General features: G+C 35.5%; 3 protein-coding genes across 5 annotated transcripts; all 3 read right to left on the bottom strand.

Moving 5' to 3' along the window:
* Positions 1 to 6256: 6256 nt before the first annotated feature.
* LOC114362952 (uncharacterized) lies at positions 6257 to 8690 on the bottom strand. The gene is made up of 3 exons (XM_028318540.1): positions 8382 to 8690; positions 7247 to 7577; positions 6257 to 6843 (listed from the first exon to the last, which is right to left on the bottom strand). The coding sequence occupies exons 2-3, from the start codon at positions 7410 to 7412 to the stop codon at positions 6605 to 6607; spliced, it is 405 nt and encodes a 134-aa protein (XP_028174341.1). The 5' UTR covers positions 7413 to 7577; positions 8382 to 8690; the 3' UTR covers positions 6257 to 6604.
* Positions 8691 to 10566: 1876 nt separating this feature from the next.
* LOC114362972 (piggyBac transposable element-derived protein 3-like) lies at positions 10567 to 14509 on the bottom strand. Of its 3 annotated transcripts, none has more exons than XR_003656741.1 (3): positions 12710 to 14509; positions 11615 to 12162; positions 10567 to 11175 (listed from the first exon to the last, which is right to left on the bottom strand). XR_003656741.1 is itself a non-coding variant. In XM_028318562.1 (2 exons), the coding sequence occupies exon 1, from the start codon at positions 13976 to 13978 to the stop codon at positions 12713 to 12715; it is 1266 nt and encodes a 421-aa protein (XP_028174363.1). In that variant the 5' UTR covers positions 13979 to 14509; the 3' UTR covers positions 11584 to 12162; positions 12710 to 12712. The 3 variants fall into 3 exon arrangements, 1 of the variants encoding a protein (XP_028174363.1); XR_003656742.1 differs by having other exon boundaries at positions 11762 to 12162; XM_028318562.1 differs by lacking the exon at positions 10567 to 11175 and having other exon boundaries at positions 11584 to 12162.
* A 367-nt stretch (positions 14510 to 14876) lies between these two features.
* On the bottom strand, positions 14877 to 16610 carry LOC114362957 (uncharacterized). Its single transcript, XM_028318549.1, has 2 exons — positions 16312 to 16610; positions 14877 to 15512 (listed from the first exon to the last, which is right to left on the bottom strand). The coding sequence occupies exons 1-2, from the start codon at positions 16313 to 16315 to the stop codon at positions 14950 to 14952; spliced, it is 567 nt and encodes a 188-aa protein (XP_028174350.1). The 5' UTR covers positions 16316 to 16610; the 3' UTR covers positions 14877 to 14949.
* Between the last annotated feature and the right edge of the window lie 1508 nt (positions 16611 to 18118).

Raw genomic sequence — 18118 nt, 5'->3', positions numbered from 1 at the left:
AAGTTCAAGTATAGATGCAGGCCTGTAATTGTAATTTCAATGTAGCTCAACCACTAAACTTGAAAACAACATAGGCCTGTGAAGTGCACCTAACGTCGTCGTCGTTTCAGCCAAATGACGTCCATTGCTGGACAAAGGCGGGTAGGCCTTCCATAGATTTTCATAACGACCGGTTCTGCGCTGCCTGCATCGCAGAATTGGTAAAATCAAGAGGCAGTGGGCAGGGCACATAGCTCGTATAGAGCTGATGGCTTTTGGGGCAGAAAAGTTTTCGATTGCCGGAAGACGTAGACTAGGCAGCCCCCCCCCACTAGGTGGCCTGGTTACCTGACTGATTTGATGAAGGTCGCGGGATCGAACGTATATTTTTACATAAATGGCTGACTTGTAAAGTTAAATACTTCGTGTGGTTTATCTATAATATTGTCTGGTAGTTTAGGCGGGGGGTGGTCGTGGGGCTTGTGGGTGATTGCCCTGGTGCCAAAGCTGATTGCAGATGCCCTGCAGCCCTTCAACCTTCGGGAGCAGTACCAGGATATCCTGCCGTCTGCGTTCTGCTTCTGATAGCTGAAGGTATACCCCGAGAGCAGGAGTAAGGGATGCTTCCCACCCCTCTTCGTCCATAAGTAGGTACCTGAAATTAATAATACTTTCTGTTACTCTGTAGCTAAATTGCATTTTATAAGAAGAGTAGAAATATTGTGCAAAATAACTGTCGGAAAGCTTGTTTTTCTAAGGAACAAAAAATGTATTAGCAAAAAAATAAAACTATAATAATTTTGGCTGTTGGTGGTGACAAACATAACGTTTAATACATACACAGATCTAATTTGTATTAACATTTGGAATATAATACAACTTAGATCTGCGAGTTCTCTACATCATTTTTTTTATTTATCTAAATATTGGTCGTTAAAATTTACGGGAGCAAATCTCGAAAGAAAATAAATGACAAATATTGGGCGAAAAAAAGACAAAAGCGACCAAGGAATTTAGACGTGTGTGCTCTGAATAGATCTTGGATGGAAAAAAATAATGAATGACAAATAATAAAAATATAAGTCATACAATGAACAAATACTCAAGTGTAGAGAAACGAATTATACGTTACACATTCTTTAACTTTGATGTATATGGCGATAGTAGAATTACATCTGTTAGAAATTACTGTATTTAAATAAAACATATTTAACATATAAATTACAATGTATTCAAGGTTAATCTTAAAGACAGTGCTCTTATAACAATTTTGCATCAGTTTGGAATAAAAGTTAATATAACTCGTATAGTACACATTTTACTAACACAAGTTATTTATCTATAAATATAAGACACAACTATCAGTCTTTTGAACTTTAATATAGGTAATAATAATTAAATATTTGAAGTAATCAACAAAAGTTATACTTTATATAATAAATAATATTACAAGTTAAATGATAGTACTTAGGTACTTTCTTATAAAGATATGTTTTGTTACTTAGTTAGTCCAACATTTAATTTAAATTTAATTTTGTTCACAACTTTGGTTTTTCATTTCTTGTCAATAATGTACAAAAACAATAACAAATATAATAATATTTAAGATACAATAAATTACGCATTTATGAATTAAAGGCACAAAATAGGCCAAGCTAGAAAAAATATGATTTTATACATATAAAATATAAAAAAATATTTACTACAATAAGTAGTTATGTAAGAAGGTATATGAAATATTTCAAAAATGAAATCTCTTATAGATATTGTTGCCGGTTGCAAACCAAGAGCTAAGCTAAGTTAGTTTAGAAAAGCTCGCATAGCTTACGCAGTTTTTCAAAAACATGGGCAATTTTTTATTTTATTTATTTATCCACAACGAGGAAGCTCTTGGCCTGTATCTCACCTGATGGTAAGTAACGATCAGGCCGAAGGTGGAACCGAGCTTCACCCGGAATTCTCAACCACGGAGGAACTGGCTATCTTACCTCTAACTGCTAATTTATACAAACACTATGGGAAACTGCTTCAGCTATGAGATCGAAGCTAAAGAAACTTAGCAATGAGGGACTGTGGCTTTGGCCGGTAACCCACACTTCCTTTCCACTTAAGACGAATGACGGAGCACCGGGGTCGTTTTAGTGGGTATGTATGCCTTGTCCTTCTGACTTGGTGGGCCTCACATAACCTATCCTTTCCCCGTAGGGTAGGTATGCATGGGGCGGAGCCGCGAAACAATGTCTAGGCCGTCTAGCTCGGATAATAACTCGCAGTTCCGTCCCAAAGACTTTGGGAGGACACCGTCAGGTTTTGATAAGTAGGCCCTAGTGAGGATAACGCACTGGTTCCCTCAGGCCAGGTGGTATGCAATTTCATGCATTTTTTCCCCGACTTAAAAAACTCTTGATCTGCAACCTGCTTGTTGCATTAATACACCCTTACAAGTACGTTATTTCTCTTGATGAACCTCGGTTTCCTATGGTTATGCTCTCCGCTGTTATCCAGGACTTTGTACACTGTATCCGTGAAGACTTTCGCTGTGCACCTCTTAGCTGTTCCAGGCTGGACCATGGTGCACCTCCACTGGGCCACCGCGTTCTTATACTTCTGGAGGCTGTACGAGTAACCTTGGAAGACTATAAGCTGCCCCCCTCTCTGAGACTTGGCAAACGTTACTGGAAATATAACAGGNAACGTTACAATAATAGCTCTTTTGCAACTACCTTGGGGTTGGGATATACCGGGAACCCGTCACCATCGGAAAATCAAATAACGTGCATTTGATTTTGAAGCTTCATTACACCTATACCTACTTTACTGCATTCTCGAGGTTTTTTCTTTATATTAGGACTATTAATGTTGATATTCATATTAAATAATAAGCAGACAAAAGGCAATTCTAAGGATTATCGGGGGACATTAATTTTGTTGGAAATAATGCTTACTCATGTGATTTTTCCATACTGGACTTTCAAGACTAAAACAATCAAGCTCCTGGTGAAGGTATAGACTCTAGTACAATGTTAAATTCGTAGACATTCGTTGTTGCTCTTATTTTATATTTGTTAGCTAATCCCAACGTTGGGAAAGAAAAGTTGATGTATGCCGATTTATCGTTTCGAAAACTTAATAATTAATAGGCAACAAAACTTCGACATCAAGTTGATAGTAATTTATTGAATGAACTGTATGTGTATAATAATCATAATTAATTATATCCATTTATGGCTGAGATTATAATAATATTGTATTACTATAATATATTTGGTTACAATAATAAGGGCCAGTCACGACCAGCTGATAAAGTTCTTGGTAGCCTAATCAGGAACTTATCTGTCGCATCTGGCAGAATTTAAAACTTTATCAGGAATCGTCGAAACAAGCCCTACAAGTTAATTCTATTTTAAATAGTGAGATCCATTATGTTCCATTATATTGCACATAAAAAAATCCAATTTAATTGGATACTATCTAATAATAGACACATAATATTGTTAACGCTATAAGACTAGATAAAACAAATTCGTAATAAAAAGTAACAAACAAATAACACAACCATTTTCAATTAACTTACATTTGAGTTTTTGTAAATATTTTTTTAACCTTTGGACCGATTAACGATTGTAAAAATAGTTTTTCTGGTAACTACGAGTACATTGTCGCCGAATGTCAAGTGTAAGTTATTTTTTATCTTACAACTTTGTTTACAACTTATCTACGGAATGATGCACTGTAGTAATTTATAAATAGAAGAATAAATAAACAAATTTAAATATAACAATGAAACATAAACAGACATAAGGAGTATCAACAAAAATATAGGTAAAGTTTAAAAATCATTCACTAAATTACATGTAGAGTAATAGCGTTAAAACTGTTTGTTAGTAATAATAATTATAATGCGATATATCTTATTTATTAGATTTTTAATTATTATTAATTGCTATGTGCTTATGTCAAAAAATATAATATAATTTCTTTATTTTTATATTTATTTATTTATTTATTTATCTTTATTAAAGAAACATACAGCCTTATTTGACACATATTTCGGAGATCAAAAAGGATCATATGTATAGTAGGTAAATTATGTAAATTGGAAAGCATTTAGTATGGATCTCTAAGATGTAATATATTTAAGCCAAGTATAAAGAATCATTCAAGAAAATAAAAGTTTTGGTTGTGATTAAAATATAATTACATAATTAGACCAATATCAATTTTGGAACTTAATTTTGAATGTTGAATAGTTTGTGATACAGTTAGATATTTTATTAGATGATAGATAGATACATAGATTACCTGACTGTATTTTACAAATATTTTTGGCATTTTTCTAACAGTCTTCCACCTAGTTTAAGATTCTAACATTTTTATACATACCTATATGACATATACATTATACCTACATACATTATGTAACATTTTACCTACAAAATAATTTTGGTTTTCTAAAGTATATAATGGCACGTTTTCAAGATTTCACAGACATAAACTGCATTTTAGGTAATTTTGTTTAAGTCAGTAAGTGATTAGAAAAAATAGGTAACATAATTTTAAGTTTTTACAGTCATCAGCAAGTCAATTAACCTCAATATGTCAATTTGAAATTAATACTATTTTGTGGTAGGTTGATTTGCTGGTGAGCGTACAGACGACATCACACGAAGCTAAACTTGGTTGTATCATAGAGTACAATAAGAACGATTTTCCAACAAAAAACGCATGTGCTGTTACTTAACACTTGTATACTTATACATAAATATAAATAAATATATCCTTGGACATTTTTACACTACGCTTCTAGTCCCAAACTAAGCAAAGCTTGTACTATGGGCAACGGATATAAACATACTTAAATACTTTTCTTTTTTTTTTTAAATACATCCATTATTAACAAGTAACACCCAGACCCGTCACAGAAATTAAAATTCATCATTTCAATTCCTGCCCGGCCGGGAATCGAACCCGGGACCTCTCGGCATAGTAGTCCGTTCTGAACCACTACTCCAAACGGCCGACAAACATATTAGAAAATACCTAATCGATGGCAATAACACCTTCTTTCTTCTTCTCATGTTCGATATCTATGATACTGAGGCAGCTGATGCAGATCTTAACTTCGTGGTCCAGGCAGATGTATAGGTTGCATTTTTTGCACATGGTCCTGGTCTTCCGGTCCAACCTGCGAGGGCAAAACCGGCATCGTTTAGCTTTGGACCTTTTTCTGACTTGTCGAGTCTCAGCTGAGGACCCAGGCACCGATTCAGGTTCTACTTCAATTTCATCTTCGTGATCACATTCGTATTCCGATTCGGTGTCACCTTGGGGTTCAGGTTCGGATTCAGATAGGGATTCAGATTGTGCTTCACATTGAGGTTCATATGAGGTTTCAGTTTGAGATCCACAGTTGGTTGAATATCGGGGTTCAGGTTCGGGTTCATACTGAGGTGCAGATTCAATTTCAGATTGGGGTTCAGGTTGGGGATCAGGTTGGCGTTGGAATTGAATTTCATAACGGGGTTGAGGTTGCGGTTCAGTTTGGAATATATATTGGAATTCAAATCGGGGTTTAGTTTGGGGCTCATACTGGGATTGAGGCTGGGGTTCAGATTGAGGTTCATATTGGGGTTTGCATTTAGGTACGGGTTCAGGATCAGGGAGAGAATTAAGTCCAGATAGGGGTTCAGGTTCAATAACGGGTGCAGGTAGAGTTTCAATTACGGGTGCAGGCTGTGAAATATACTGCGACTGAGGAATAAATTGCGGTTGAGAAATAAACTGAAGCTGTGGAACTGGTCGGGTGATGTAGTATGTTTCTTGTTTTTGTTCTTGTGCGTACGGGGAGGCGTACATTATCGAAAACTTCGCCTTGAGAAGCGATTCGACATACCCTAACGGCAGCTTCAGAGCTAAAAGTAATAAAAATGTTATTTAATAAAATGCACAATTGGAAAAAAATATACATTGAGACAAACATAAACTTACGATTGAAGCTCACGAACAACATTGTACATGCCACATTTATAATTTTGCAGACTTGTTACTGTACCTATATTATTTAGAAGTTTCTAGGATGTTTTTTTTTTATGCAGAACAAGTCAGGTATTTGACCACAATCGCACCTCATATCGCGGTGTCATATCCATATCAGCAGTAGGAAAATTACATTAAAACAGTTGTAGCAAGCAAAAAAGTGATTTAACAAGTAAAAAATTTAGTTTTTAGTAGCGATTCATATGGGATATCTAAAATAAATACTTTTTACTATTTTAAAGGACTTTATTAATGTAGCAAAATATTAATCCCTGTTAACTATAAAAATACTGAATTTGGCCACCAGTTGGAAATACATACTGTAATATAAGGACTATGCTATGACCAGTAACTATTATGTAATCTGTTCTATGACGCCGACTGGTAAGCGCATCCTAAGCCTACACGGGTTGTAGAAGACCTATCGCATTTCAACTTATCAGGATGGCGTCAACTACTGAGCCCAATAAATTACCGTAGCCTTCATTTATCTACACTTCTCGTTAATTGTGATGTACCTACTTTAAATCTCAAACAATAATAGTACTAATTAAATTAATATGAAATCGTCGCAAAAGGGATTAGGGATTCAAATGCGCAAATATTTCCCGTCAGATGTGACGTGGTATCTCGGAGGACTGTGGTTGTGGTCCCCAAAAGCATCCAGGAACTGCTCCTGGTGGGTCACCAGGATGTAAGCCCGACAGTTGTGGGTGTTTGTGCACCGCCATCTTTGACTATTGCGGCCCATAAACCCGAGCGTGTAGGTGTAACCCTTATACATGAAATACTTTTTGTCGCCTTTAGCCAGAATTATAGCTTTAAAATCTGGAAAGAAAATTAGAAATTAATTATACTACGTTTTATTAAAAAAATAATATAACGTTGCGGTTAGTTCCTTTAGAGTGCGTAAAACGAGTAATTCACCGCATTCAAAGGATGATTCCTTTTTTTTTAAGTGTTTTTATCCTTTTACTTGAAAACAAGCGTATTGTATATTTTCAATTACATAATTTAACTAAATTGCTGGTCTTATTTTTAGGAATTCTCTTCTTAGAATATGGAAAAATTCTTAGACTGTATAAGTAACACCTCATGGTCAGACGTCCTTACTGAAAATGACTTAAATACAGCATTCGATAATTTCATATGGGATGTCTAAAATAAATACTTTTTACTATTTTAAAGGACTTTATTAATAAATGTAGCAAAATATTAATTCATACTTAACTATAAAAATACTGAATTTCGCCACCAGTTGGAAATACATACTGTAAAGTAAGGACTATGACCAGTAATGAAAGTGTCGCAATATTAGGGTATTCAAATGCGCAAATATTTCCCGTCAGATGTGACGTGGTATCTCGGAGGACTGTGGTTGTGGTCCCCAAACGCATCCAGGAACTTCTCCTGATGGGTCACCAGGATGTACGCCCGACAGTTGTAGGTGTTTGTGCACCGCCATCTTTGACTGTTGCGACTCTTAAACCCGAGGGTGTATGTGTAGCCCTTATACATGAAATACTTTTTGTCGTTTTTCGCCAGAATTATAGCTTTGAAATCTGCAAAAAAAACATTAAGAAATTAATTATACTAAGTTTTATTAAAATAATAATACATACAACGTTACGGTCAGTTTCTATATGTAGATTGCGTAGAACCAGTAATTCACCGCACTCAGAGGATGATTCTTTTTTTTTCGAAGTGTTTTTGTCCTTTTACTTGAAAACTAAACGTATAAATTTTTCAATTACATAATTTAACTATATTGTTGGTCTTATTTTTAGGATATTTGCATTTGAAAAAAAAAAACACCTTATGCAACAGTCAAGACTCATAACATTTATGAAGGTCATCATCAGTCATAAACAGCAAAAATCAGTCAAAAGTGCTTTCAATTATGAGTTATGACTGTCACATTATGCAATAATATCATATCCAAAAATTATGTATTATGATTTCGTTAATTACACAAAAATCTATAAATTCAAACTAGGGTTATCCTACCTAAACGGTCGGAAAATATGTCAATAGCATCGTGATTCGTGCTAAGCAACTAAGTCTCCGAGTAAAAAATAATAGTAATGAGAATCCAAATTTTATATTAGTGTCGCAAAATTCGGATTTGCGCTGCATATTAATCATCCGCTTTGGAATGGAGTGAAGTCGAACCTCAATTTCGAACTCCTCCTATGTTCTTCTGATTAATTTCGTTGCGGGTCTTCATTAATTTCACTGTCCCCCGGGACAAACTTGACCTTCATTGGTTGGGTTTTTATGGCGGTCAAGCTGTAGATCCTGGCTACACAGGAGTTGCAGTGGTGGGAACGAGAGGTGGGAATAGTTCCGTTCCCGTTAGCACGTACCTAGCGTACTAAGCAGCTTAGATGGCCAGAGCTGTCCCCTGGCAAGCAAGTCGTGGGTTCGATTCCCACCTTAGGCGATTAAATTTTTAAGTTATTATCAATGCTTTTGTATTTTGGAGGGGGGTGGTCGTGGGTCCCAAAGGCCTGGAGGAACTCCTCCTGATTGCTGATCACGATGGAGGCCTTACACTCGCGGGAGTTTGTGCACCGCCACCTCTGGTTATTGCGAGCTGAAAACCCGAAGGAGTAGGTGTAACCCTTATACATGAAGAACTTTATCTCGCTATTCCTCAGAGTGATAGCTTTGAAATCTGCAAAATAATAACTTAGATAAGTATATCCTTGATTGTTAGTAGGTTATGCAATGATTATTTATTACACCTACATAAGCTTAAAAAAACGTGATATTTCATGCATTAAGCGTGAGTTAGATAAGTAAGTATTTAACATTTCTAGCGTACCTTTCTGTTAGTTTTGCTATTTCCTGATGCTAAAGGTTTGAATGAAACGATTTTGTCATATCAAAATGTATTCATATTTTCATGCAATACAAATCATTCTATTACAAAATTTCCGTCCTTAACAAAATCAATTTTCTGCACAATTACTATTTTGTCCGTTAACCACTACAGTTAAGCTAAATATGCTAGCGTCACAAGTGGTTTCACCACAATGGTCTAGCGCTCGATGGGGATCGACTTGCCGAGCTTCAAATCGGCAGTCCGACGCCGACACTTGAGCTATCGTCGAGAAATTTTAACATACCTCCCGTCAGCTGTCTTATGGTACATCGGTGGTGAATGGTTATGGACCCCAACGGCCTTTACTACTTTCCCCTCGTTATTCAGTTTGATGCTAGCTCGGCAGTGTAGAGTGCTAGTACACCTCCAAGATTGTCCCACCCGGGACTGGGACCTGAAGCTGTACGTGTATTTGTTGTACATGATGAACTGCTTGTCATTGGTGTTTAATAGTGTTATTATTTCATATTCTTCACCTTAAAACATAATATGATCTTTTATAATAAACACAGTGTTTTAGAAACTCTCTTCACTGATAACGTCATTTCTTTCTCCTATAATATTTTGATTCTGATACATATAGGTGAATAACCTATAGGAATATGTTACCGCCTATTATACATCAAGTATAAAAATAAGTTTTATGACCATGTATTCAAATACACATATTATTTTTACATAACCTATTTATTGTTAAGCTACACATACAAATTAAATAATTTGATCGACAGATCGTGTTCAGATTATAAGACATTCTATTGGTAACTAAATCTAACAAAAAATAAGAATATTCTGACTTTTTGTATAGTATGTGACGTCAGATCACATTCTGCAGTATCTTCCATCTGCGATCTGAACGAACTTGTAAGGGCCGTGGTTATGATCCCCGGATGATTTCAACAGACTACCCTCGTTTGACACCATGATGAAGGCCTTGCATCCACAGCTGCACCGCCACCTCTGGCCCGCCCGGGAAGAGAACCCGAAAGAGTAAGTGTAACCTTTATACATGAAAAATTTCTTTCCATTCACCATTGTGACCAGTTTTAGGTCGCCTGTTGAATAAATGGCACGTGAGTTCAACCTCCAGACTGTATTGCAAGTAGACATGCATGAGTATAATGCATGCATCTATAGATATATTATATTCGCTAGGGACTAGAATTCGCTGCCTGCTGCTGTTTCCCGAACACTATAATTCGGGCCTTTTTAAGGCGAGAGTGAATAGGCACTTATAGGGCAGTTGCAGGTACCATCCTAGACTGCTTCTCAGTTAACATTAGGTGTGATTGCGGTGATACCTTAGTTCTGAATAAACAGTCGGCCGTTTGGTGTAGTGGTTCGAAACGGACTACTATTCTGGAGGTTGCGGGTTCGATTCCCGCACAGTACAAACATTTGTGTTCATGAACATATTTGTTTGTATTGGACTGGGTGTTTTCTATGTATAATAAGTATGTATTTACAAAAAAAAAATTAAGTATGTTTATATCCGTTGTCTAGTACCCATAGTACAAGCTTTGCTTAGTTTGGGACTAGAAGCGCAGTGTAAAATGTCCAAGGATATTTATTTATTTATTTATAAAAAAAAAACGGACTATAAAAAGTTTTACAAAACATTTTATAGTTTTATTTAATTTAAGAGACACATACAATATCTTTGTTTGTAGGAGAAACTCTATAGAAATGTAAGAAAAAATCTTTACATAATATTCTTTATTTCCTGTAAGTATTTCTTCGTTTATTAGACACTTCCTTTGCATTCTTTAGAGTGTAGGTTAAACGTTTTTGGGATACATCCAAAGTAGAGAGAATAAATTTTTGACAAACTTTTTTACGATCTTTGCCTAAGTTAATGTAGTAATCTACTGAGAATTTCCTTCTGTTGGAGTCCTTATTTCTCTTTCTCTTTACAGATACAATTTTAGCGCAGCGAATCAACCAATCAGAGCGTCGGTGCACGTCGAGACTCCAGTATAAATTAAAAATGGCCCTCCTTTGCTCTTCAGTTATCTCAAAACAACCTCTTTGACATTTTCCAGGTACACAAGGATTTTTCCTCATTGCCTTTTCTGCGATCACTTTGCCTTTTTTTGTTACATATTCTTTACCTTCATCTTTAAGTTCTTTATTTGTTTTGTTATTAACATGTCCGTCACTCCTTTTCTTCTTATGTTTATTTTTTTGTTCGTTTACACAAGTTTGTTTTGTTGGTTCAGTGCTGGGAAAATTATTTAAAAGATCGTGAATCAGTAATGTCTTTAGTAGATGATCTGCAAGGAAAAACAGAAGATTGTCACCAATAATTTTCAAAATAAAAAAAATTTCAACACTGCAGATGGAAAATGGCATTTTGGCAAAATGGCTTTTACTACATTGGTTGTTTAAAGGTTTGATATCATTCTGATTAGTAACATTCATCAAAAATATTCATGTGTTCTTAGTAATTGTGAAAAAAGTAGATGGAGATAGACAGGCCTCCCAACAGGTTTGGGGAGTGTAGACCAAATCCTCCATTTTCTATTGGTATATTAGTGAGGGACATACTTCTGCAGTGGAGATAGGATAAGAGACAAGGCAGAAGACAGAAAAAATAACATTGAAAATTAAAATAAAAAGTTTTACGAAACATTTAACATTTTCATTTACTTAAAAAGTTACATTATTATTTGTTTGTACGAAACTCTATAGAAATATAAATAATAAAAAAACCTGGCATATTTCCTATTTTCTGTAAGTATTTCTCCGTTTATGAAACAGTTCCTTAGCATTTTTTAAGGCGTAGGTTAAACGAGTTTGACATACATCTAAAGTACAGAGAAGAAATTGTTGGCAAACTTTTTTATGATCTTCACCTACATTAATATAGTAATCTACTGATAATTTCCTTCTGTCAGAGTCCTTATTTTTCTTTCTTTTTACAGATCCAATTTTAGCGCAGCGAATCAACCAATCAGAGCGTCGGCGCATTTCGAGACTCCAGTATAAATTAAAAATGGCCCTCCTTTGCTCTTCAGTTATCTCATAACAACCCCTTGGACATTTTCCAGGTGCACAAGGATTTTCTCTAATTGTTTTTTCTGCGATCACTTTTCCTTTTTTTGTAACATATTCTTTGCCTTTATCTTTAAGTTCTTTATTTATTTTGTATGTATTAACAGTTCCTACACTCCTTTTTTTCTTATGTTTATTTTTCTGTTCGTTATCACAAGTCTGTTTTTTTAAAGGATCTTGAATCAGCAATGTCTTTCGTAGATAACCTGTAAGGAAAAACAGAAGATTCTTGCAAATGATTTAGAAGCTTAAATAAAACATTTTGCAGAACGAAACTGTCATTTTGGGCAAAAATGGCTTTTACTACATTCATTTAACTACATTGGTTAAATTTTACAAGAAGGAATAACCGAAGGTTCTTCAAACTACTACTGTGCAATAAATATTGAATAAGTAAATTAGTAAAATGTGAATAAGAGTGCTAAATAAGGGTACAAGGCAAAACTAAATAAAAAAGTAAAATAATTGTATTCTTAATTTATTTAGCACAGAAAAATCAACGATTGTTTAATTTCTTCAAAATACCGAGTCAACATTGGCAAAAAAAATGAAAATTCGAAAAAACAAAATTATTCATTATAGAAACTTCTTTCACACATACAGACTACTAAAATCGGTCTAGAAATAAACGTCATCTGAGGTATTATTTCCTCGTAAAATTCAACAAGTTCAGCATTACAACAAAAAATAAAGGTCAACATAATAAACTAATAAAAGATTTCTAAAAACAATATTCAAACTTTCTGAACTCACTGACTAAGAATGGAAGTCCCTAAAGCAGTTTCTGTCTCTCACGATACACAAATTAATCTGGCAACTCGTGCATGACATCCAAGTTTTTTTGTGGCAGACCCTGCATTTATTTTGTCGATCTGCAAATATGGCAATGTGTCTGGCATTATACCTTCTGCATCGAAGAGATGGTGTTGGAATCACAGGGATCCTGCCTCTTCGCTTCTTCTGAGGAGTGGACGGGGATGATAAATTTGGAGCAGTCGAGGTCTCAAAATATGTATCAATTAAGACATTAGCTAACTCCAATTTGAAACTTCGGAACTGTTTGATGTGTTTACTTGGAGTCCCTCGAGCAGTCTGATCAGCTTTATATGAAACCCACGAGTTACTTACTGCCAGATCTATCATATGACCGAAGAATCTATCTGTCCATTTTCGGCTTTTGTAGCGGTTCGGAGCGACAGCCAGTAATTTGACAGCTGATTCAACACCACCCATGTTGGTGTTGTAAGCTTTTATGACGTCAGGTCTAGAGACATGTGTGTAAATACCTAAAGACTTTGACCATCTCTTGCAGGTATCTGTAGGCTCCTTGGCATGAATGTTGGACATAAGAAGAACGGGTTTATTATCGAACCATTGAGTTATCGCTATATTATCGCTGGAATCAGTCAAAACTTCACAAGCTCCTTGACCTTCATGATGCAGTTCGCGGTTATTTTGTATCAAAGGTTTAGCTGATGCAGGAATACGTTTTTTCTGAATTGTTCCAGTGGCCATCAAGTGTCTTTTTGTTAACTCTTTTATCAATTTGACACTAGTAAAATAACGGTCAAAATACAGTTTGTGCCCAGGAATAAGATCCTCTGTAAGATTTAAGACCGCTTTCTCCCTCAAACTGAAATGAGTGTTATCGTAATTAGGGTAAGTACACTGTCCTTGATATACGTCGAAATCGCATATTAGGCCCTGAGGATCAGCAAGCACAAACATTTTTAAGCCAACAGGATTAGGCTTTCCAGGGCAGTATTGTTTAATACTACACTGTTCTGTAAATGGAACGATTATCTCATCCACACAGAGGCATTGTTGCTTTGGCAGTGCGCGACAACCTTGTTTAATTGCATTAATCAATGGACGGACTTTCCACAACTTATCAGCACTACGTTCTTCAACTGAAACATCAGCATCTACTACAAATTTAATCCTGTTTCTCAACAAAACAAATCGATCACGGGTCATAGCGGCACATATCAAAGGAAATTTGAATTTCCGATCCCAATACATCCGTAAAGTCGGATAGCCAATACACGATATTGCCAGACTCACTCCGAGAAATTGGTAGAATTCTGCGGCCGTTAGGTTAAGTTGTGACCCTGTATCTACAGCATAACTTAAATTGGACTTGTCAACGATGAGGTTTACTAATTCTTCGTTTATGTACTGTGTAAAATAATTTGTTTCATTGTACCCATCGCTATTTAAAGGCAGGTACGCTGGCTCTGTAAACGTAACTATGTTGGGAATGAAATCCTCGTTAGACCATTCCGTAGCTTGGGGGGATTCAGGAGTGGTACGTCGAGAGTCTTGGCGACTTCTTTGACGTCGAATCTTACGTACGCGTGGTCTGCCTCTTCCTAGACTCGTATTAGTATAATCAAGCGATTCATTATCTGATTCGTAAGAATCCGAACTTGACGAAAAAAGGGGCAATTCTTCTTCTCCGTCGCTCTCGAAATAGGTTTCATTGAAATTTAATAAATATTCCTCTATTATTTCACCGGAGACGTTAACTGAAAAAAATATACAAATCAATTAACTGTATGATCTAATTAAAACAACAAGCACGTTATCCACAACAAACGAAAACTCTAAGAAAGAAGTACCTTTTGGCTACAATTACAAAATTTGACCCCCCAAGATAAGCTAAACAAAACCAATAATTGCACTAGGTGTTTAGTCAAAGTTTACTTCTGCATATATTTTTTATTGAAAAATTTGATCAGCATGACCAATTATTATCGACCGCAGGACCTTTATAACTTTGAAGGTTCATAGAGATTGGAACATGCAATTAAAACAAAAAAATCCTTTGCGTTGCGACACCAATCATAATTAAGGATTCTTGCATTAATAAGTAAAAACACTCAAAGATTTCACAAGTAATTATATTTACTTAAAGAGTTATATTTATTATTCTTTGTTTGTACGAAATTCAATACAATTGATTTGAAAAATAATAAAACACCTATTATATCCTATTTTCTGTAAGTATTTCTCCGTTTATTGAACACTTCTTTTGCATTTCTTAGAGTGTATTGTATATGTCCTTGAGTTACATCCAAAGTAGAGAGAAGAAATTGCTGGCAAACTTGTTTATGATCTTTACCTACATTGATATAGTAATCTACTGTGAATTTCCTTTTGTCAGAGTCTTTCTGTCTCTTTCTCTTTATAGATCCAATTTTAGCGCAGCGAATCAAAAAATCAGAACGACGGTGCACACCGAGACTCCAGTATAAATTAAAAATGGTCCTCCTTTGCTCTTCAGTTATCTCATAACAACCCCTTGGACATTTTCCAGGTGCACAAGGATTTTCTCTAATTGTTTTTTCTGCGATCACTTTTCCTTTTTTTGTAACATATTCTTTGCCTTTATCTTTAAGATCTTTATTTTTTATTTTGTATGATACAGATCCGACCCTTCTGTTCTTCTTTTGTTTCTTATGTTTATTTTTCTGTTCGTTATTACTAGTCTGTTCTTTTGGTTCGGTGCTAAGAAAATGACTTAATGACATCAGTAATGACTTTCGAAGATGATCTGTAAGTACAAACATAAAATAAATAAATAAATAAATAAATCTTTGGACAATTTCACACAGCGCCAGCTAGCCCCGAAGTAAGCAACTTAATGCTTGTGTTATGAGTGCTAGCTTAACGGATATACTACTTATATCCTTTTTTTTTTAAATACATAAATATTATACATAGTCACACCCAGACCCGTCACAGAAATTAAAATTCATCATTTCAATTTCTGCCCGGCCGGGAATCGAACCCGGGACCTCTCGGCATAGTAGTCCGTTCTGAACCACTACACCAAACGGCCGATAAGATACTTTTAATACTATTTTTTGCCAATAATGGCTCTTTCACATTGGTTGTCAATATAATTTGATTCGTTATATACTAAAATCAAAAATATTCGTAAATATTCTTAATAATAGTGAAAAACTGCATAGTTAAATGATATTCCAAATATATAATTACAGTATATTTCTCCAATGTACAATACAATTTTAACCAGTGAAAATAATCTTATACAGAAACATTGCATTGTATTTGCGGTCACCAATATTGGCATCACTGTAGGAAGGAGTGCTACAAAAAGTAAGGTCCTGTGAATCGCCTGTGGTGCCAATTACTGAGCGCAAAATGAATAGAGAGGCACTTCAAGAGCGTCATATAGGTAGCTGCAATGTTCTGTTAAAGCAGAGTATTTTGTTGCCGAGCGCGGTTTGCTGTCCCGAATTTGTCAGTGTGTGCGTGCGCGCCGCATACGTATTGGCGCGCGCTCAGAAACAAACCGAGCTCGGTGCGTTTCTATGATGATGACCTACTCATTTGTATTTACTCTGGTTAAAGGTTCTTCCGTTGTCTTTTTATTTTCCTGTAAAAGCCATCTTGTAATTTGATGTACTTCGGAGGCGGGTGTTTATGTGCGTGGTATGCCCTCTTCAGCTTCCCTTCCGACACTTTTAGGTATGCTCTGCATCCTTGGGTACACCTCCAACGCCCGGGCCTGGTCCTTTCAGGGCAGTAGGAAAACCCTCGGTATAAGTAATGCTGCTTGCCGTTTACCAACTTGATCAGCTTTAATTCTGAAAGGAGCTTGGAAGTTTTAGGTATTTTTCCTTACTTAATATTAAACCAGATTTATGCCCGTTTTTACCACCAACCCCTGATTTTTAAGTGACCCCTTTGAAAACACGTATTATGTGTTACCATAGGGGTCACTTAAAAATTAGGGATAGATGGTGAAAACGGACATTATTATAGACCTAATTCTACGATTAAATCCTTCGAATTTCTATCAAAATAAAAATCACTCAGGAGAATGATAGGTAGTAAAAGAAGAATTAAAATCTATAATCATTTATTGTGTAAACTACAAGAAATATATCTTTCCATGATTTCCAAAAGTACAGTCGATGAAAAATACTAATATATCAGGCGCAACTACATATTAAAATCAATTTGTAGCTGAAGTTTAAACATACGATTATTTATTATTTAGTTTTCTGTCTTATTCTTAAACTAACACCTAACATACAACTAATTTCTTGCTATACATGACAACCTACTTTATGTACACTGAGCTGCAAAAGTAAGAATCATACTTTTAAAATTGCAATAACTTTTTACGTACACAAGATATACTTTCAAAATAAAAAGGATCCGGATTAAAGTTGAATAGTTTACTAGTATAGTTTCAAAGAAAGCTGGAAGGATTGCTATATAACGTTTTTTATTATAAATCTAACTTCTATAATTCAGAACAAATTGAAATTTTAAAAGTGTAAAACTTTGTTTTGCAGAGTGTATTATAAATATTATAATGTTGTTTATCAAACATCAATTTGATATATTATCTACAGTTAATAAATAACATGAGAGTCCTATTCATTACGGGTATTATTAATTGAAAAGGCAAGAATAGATATTGTTACCTCCGTTATTATAGTTCGAGCCCCTTGCTTATAAAAATTGCATGCGCGTTCCAAAAGTAATTTCCATACTAAACTTCGTTTTAAACCAGTGTTTAACGCGTGTAACTTTTAAGCTTCGACCACCAATCATCTTAGTCGACCACACTAACGCGTGCAGATCGGCGCGATCAAAGGCCAAAGGCATTACACTATGGGGTCTATGGGACTTGTCAACACAAGTGTTTATCTTATCGATGATCCTTCAAAATTTTGTATTTCCCGCTTGAAGTCAGCACTAATCTTTTTGGGGGATGAGTGTGTTCGTTAAACGGGCCTTTCTTCGGATACCCGTTCTCATCGACCAACATGCTGACGTAGCAGTAGTTTGTGTGGATACAGCGCCATCTATACTTGGAGTAAGGAGCTCTGGAGTAGAGGTGGCCATTGTGGGTGTAGAGACGGCGGTCGTTCACTGTTACGATGAAAGCAAATTCTGCAAAAAAATATTATGTTACTTATTTCTTCGTAGAGACTACTAATTGTAATTAATTCAATAACACTGACACATACATACCACCAGTATCACACCTTTACGATTACCCCGAGTTTAAGACTAGGCGCAGACCGTTGATTTTTAGTTGGCCGATAGTTGTGCCCGATTTTCAATTGCATGAACAATCGGCCAAATCGAATCGGTGTAATGTGCGCACTTCCATAC

This window comes from Ostrinia furnacalis, unplaced genomic scaffold (assembly GCF_004193835.3).
Source record: "Ostrinia furnacalis isolate ACB-3 unplaced genomic scaffold, ASM419383v2 OfSCF6932, whole genome shotgun sequence".
In the NCBI taxonomy this organism is placed as follows: Eukaryota; Metazoa; Arthropoda; class Insecta; order Lepidoptera; family Crambidae; genus Ostrinia; species Ostrinia furnacalis.
Note: the sequence above shows the minus strand (reverse complement) of the source record. Positions and strands in the feature narration are given on the sequence as shown.

What these genes read in the sequence shown, in the direction of transcription:
- LOC114362952 (XM_028318540.1), bottom strand. Translation starts at nt 7,412, where the DNA reads ATGCGTTTGGGGACCACAACCACAGTCCTCCGAGATACCACGTCACAT. An exon ending in CGAAATTCAGTATTTTTATA is followed by an intron (nt 6,844 to 7,246) that starts GTTAAGTATGAA and finishes TTTTCTTTCCAG; the next exon opens with ATTTTAAAGCTATAATTCTG.
- LOC114362972 (XM_028318562.1), bottom strand. Translation starts at nt 13,978, where the DNA reads ATGTATTGGGATCGGAAATTCAAATTTCCTTTGATATGTGCCGCTATG.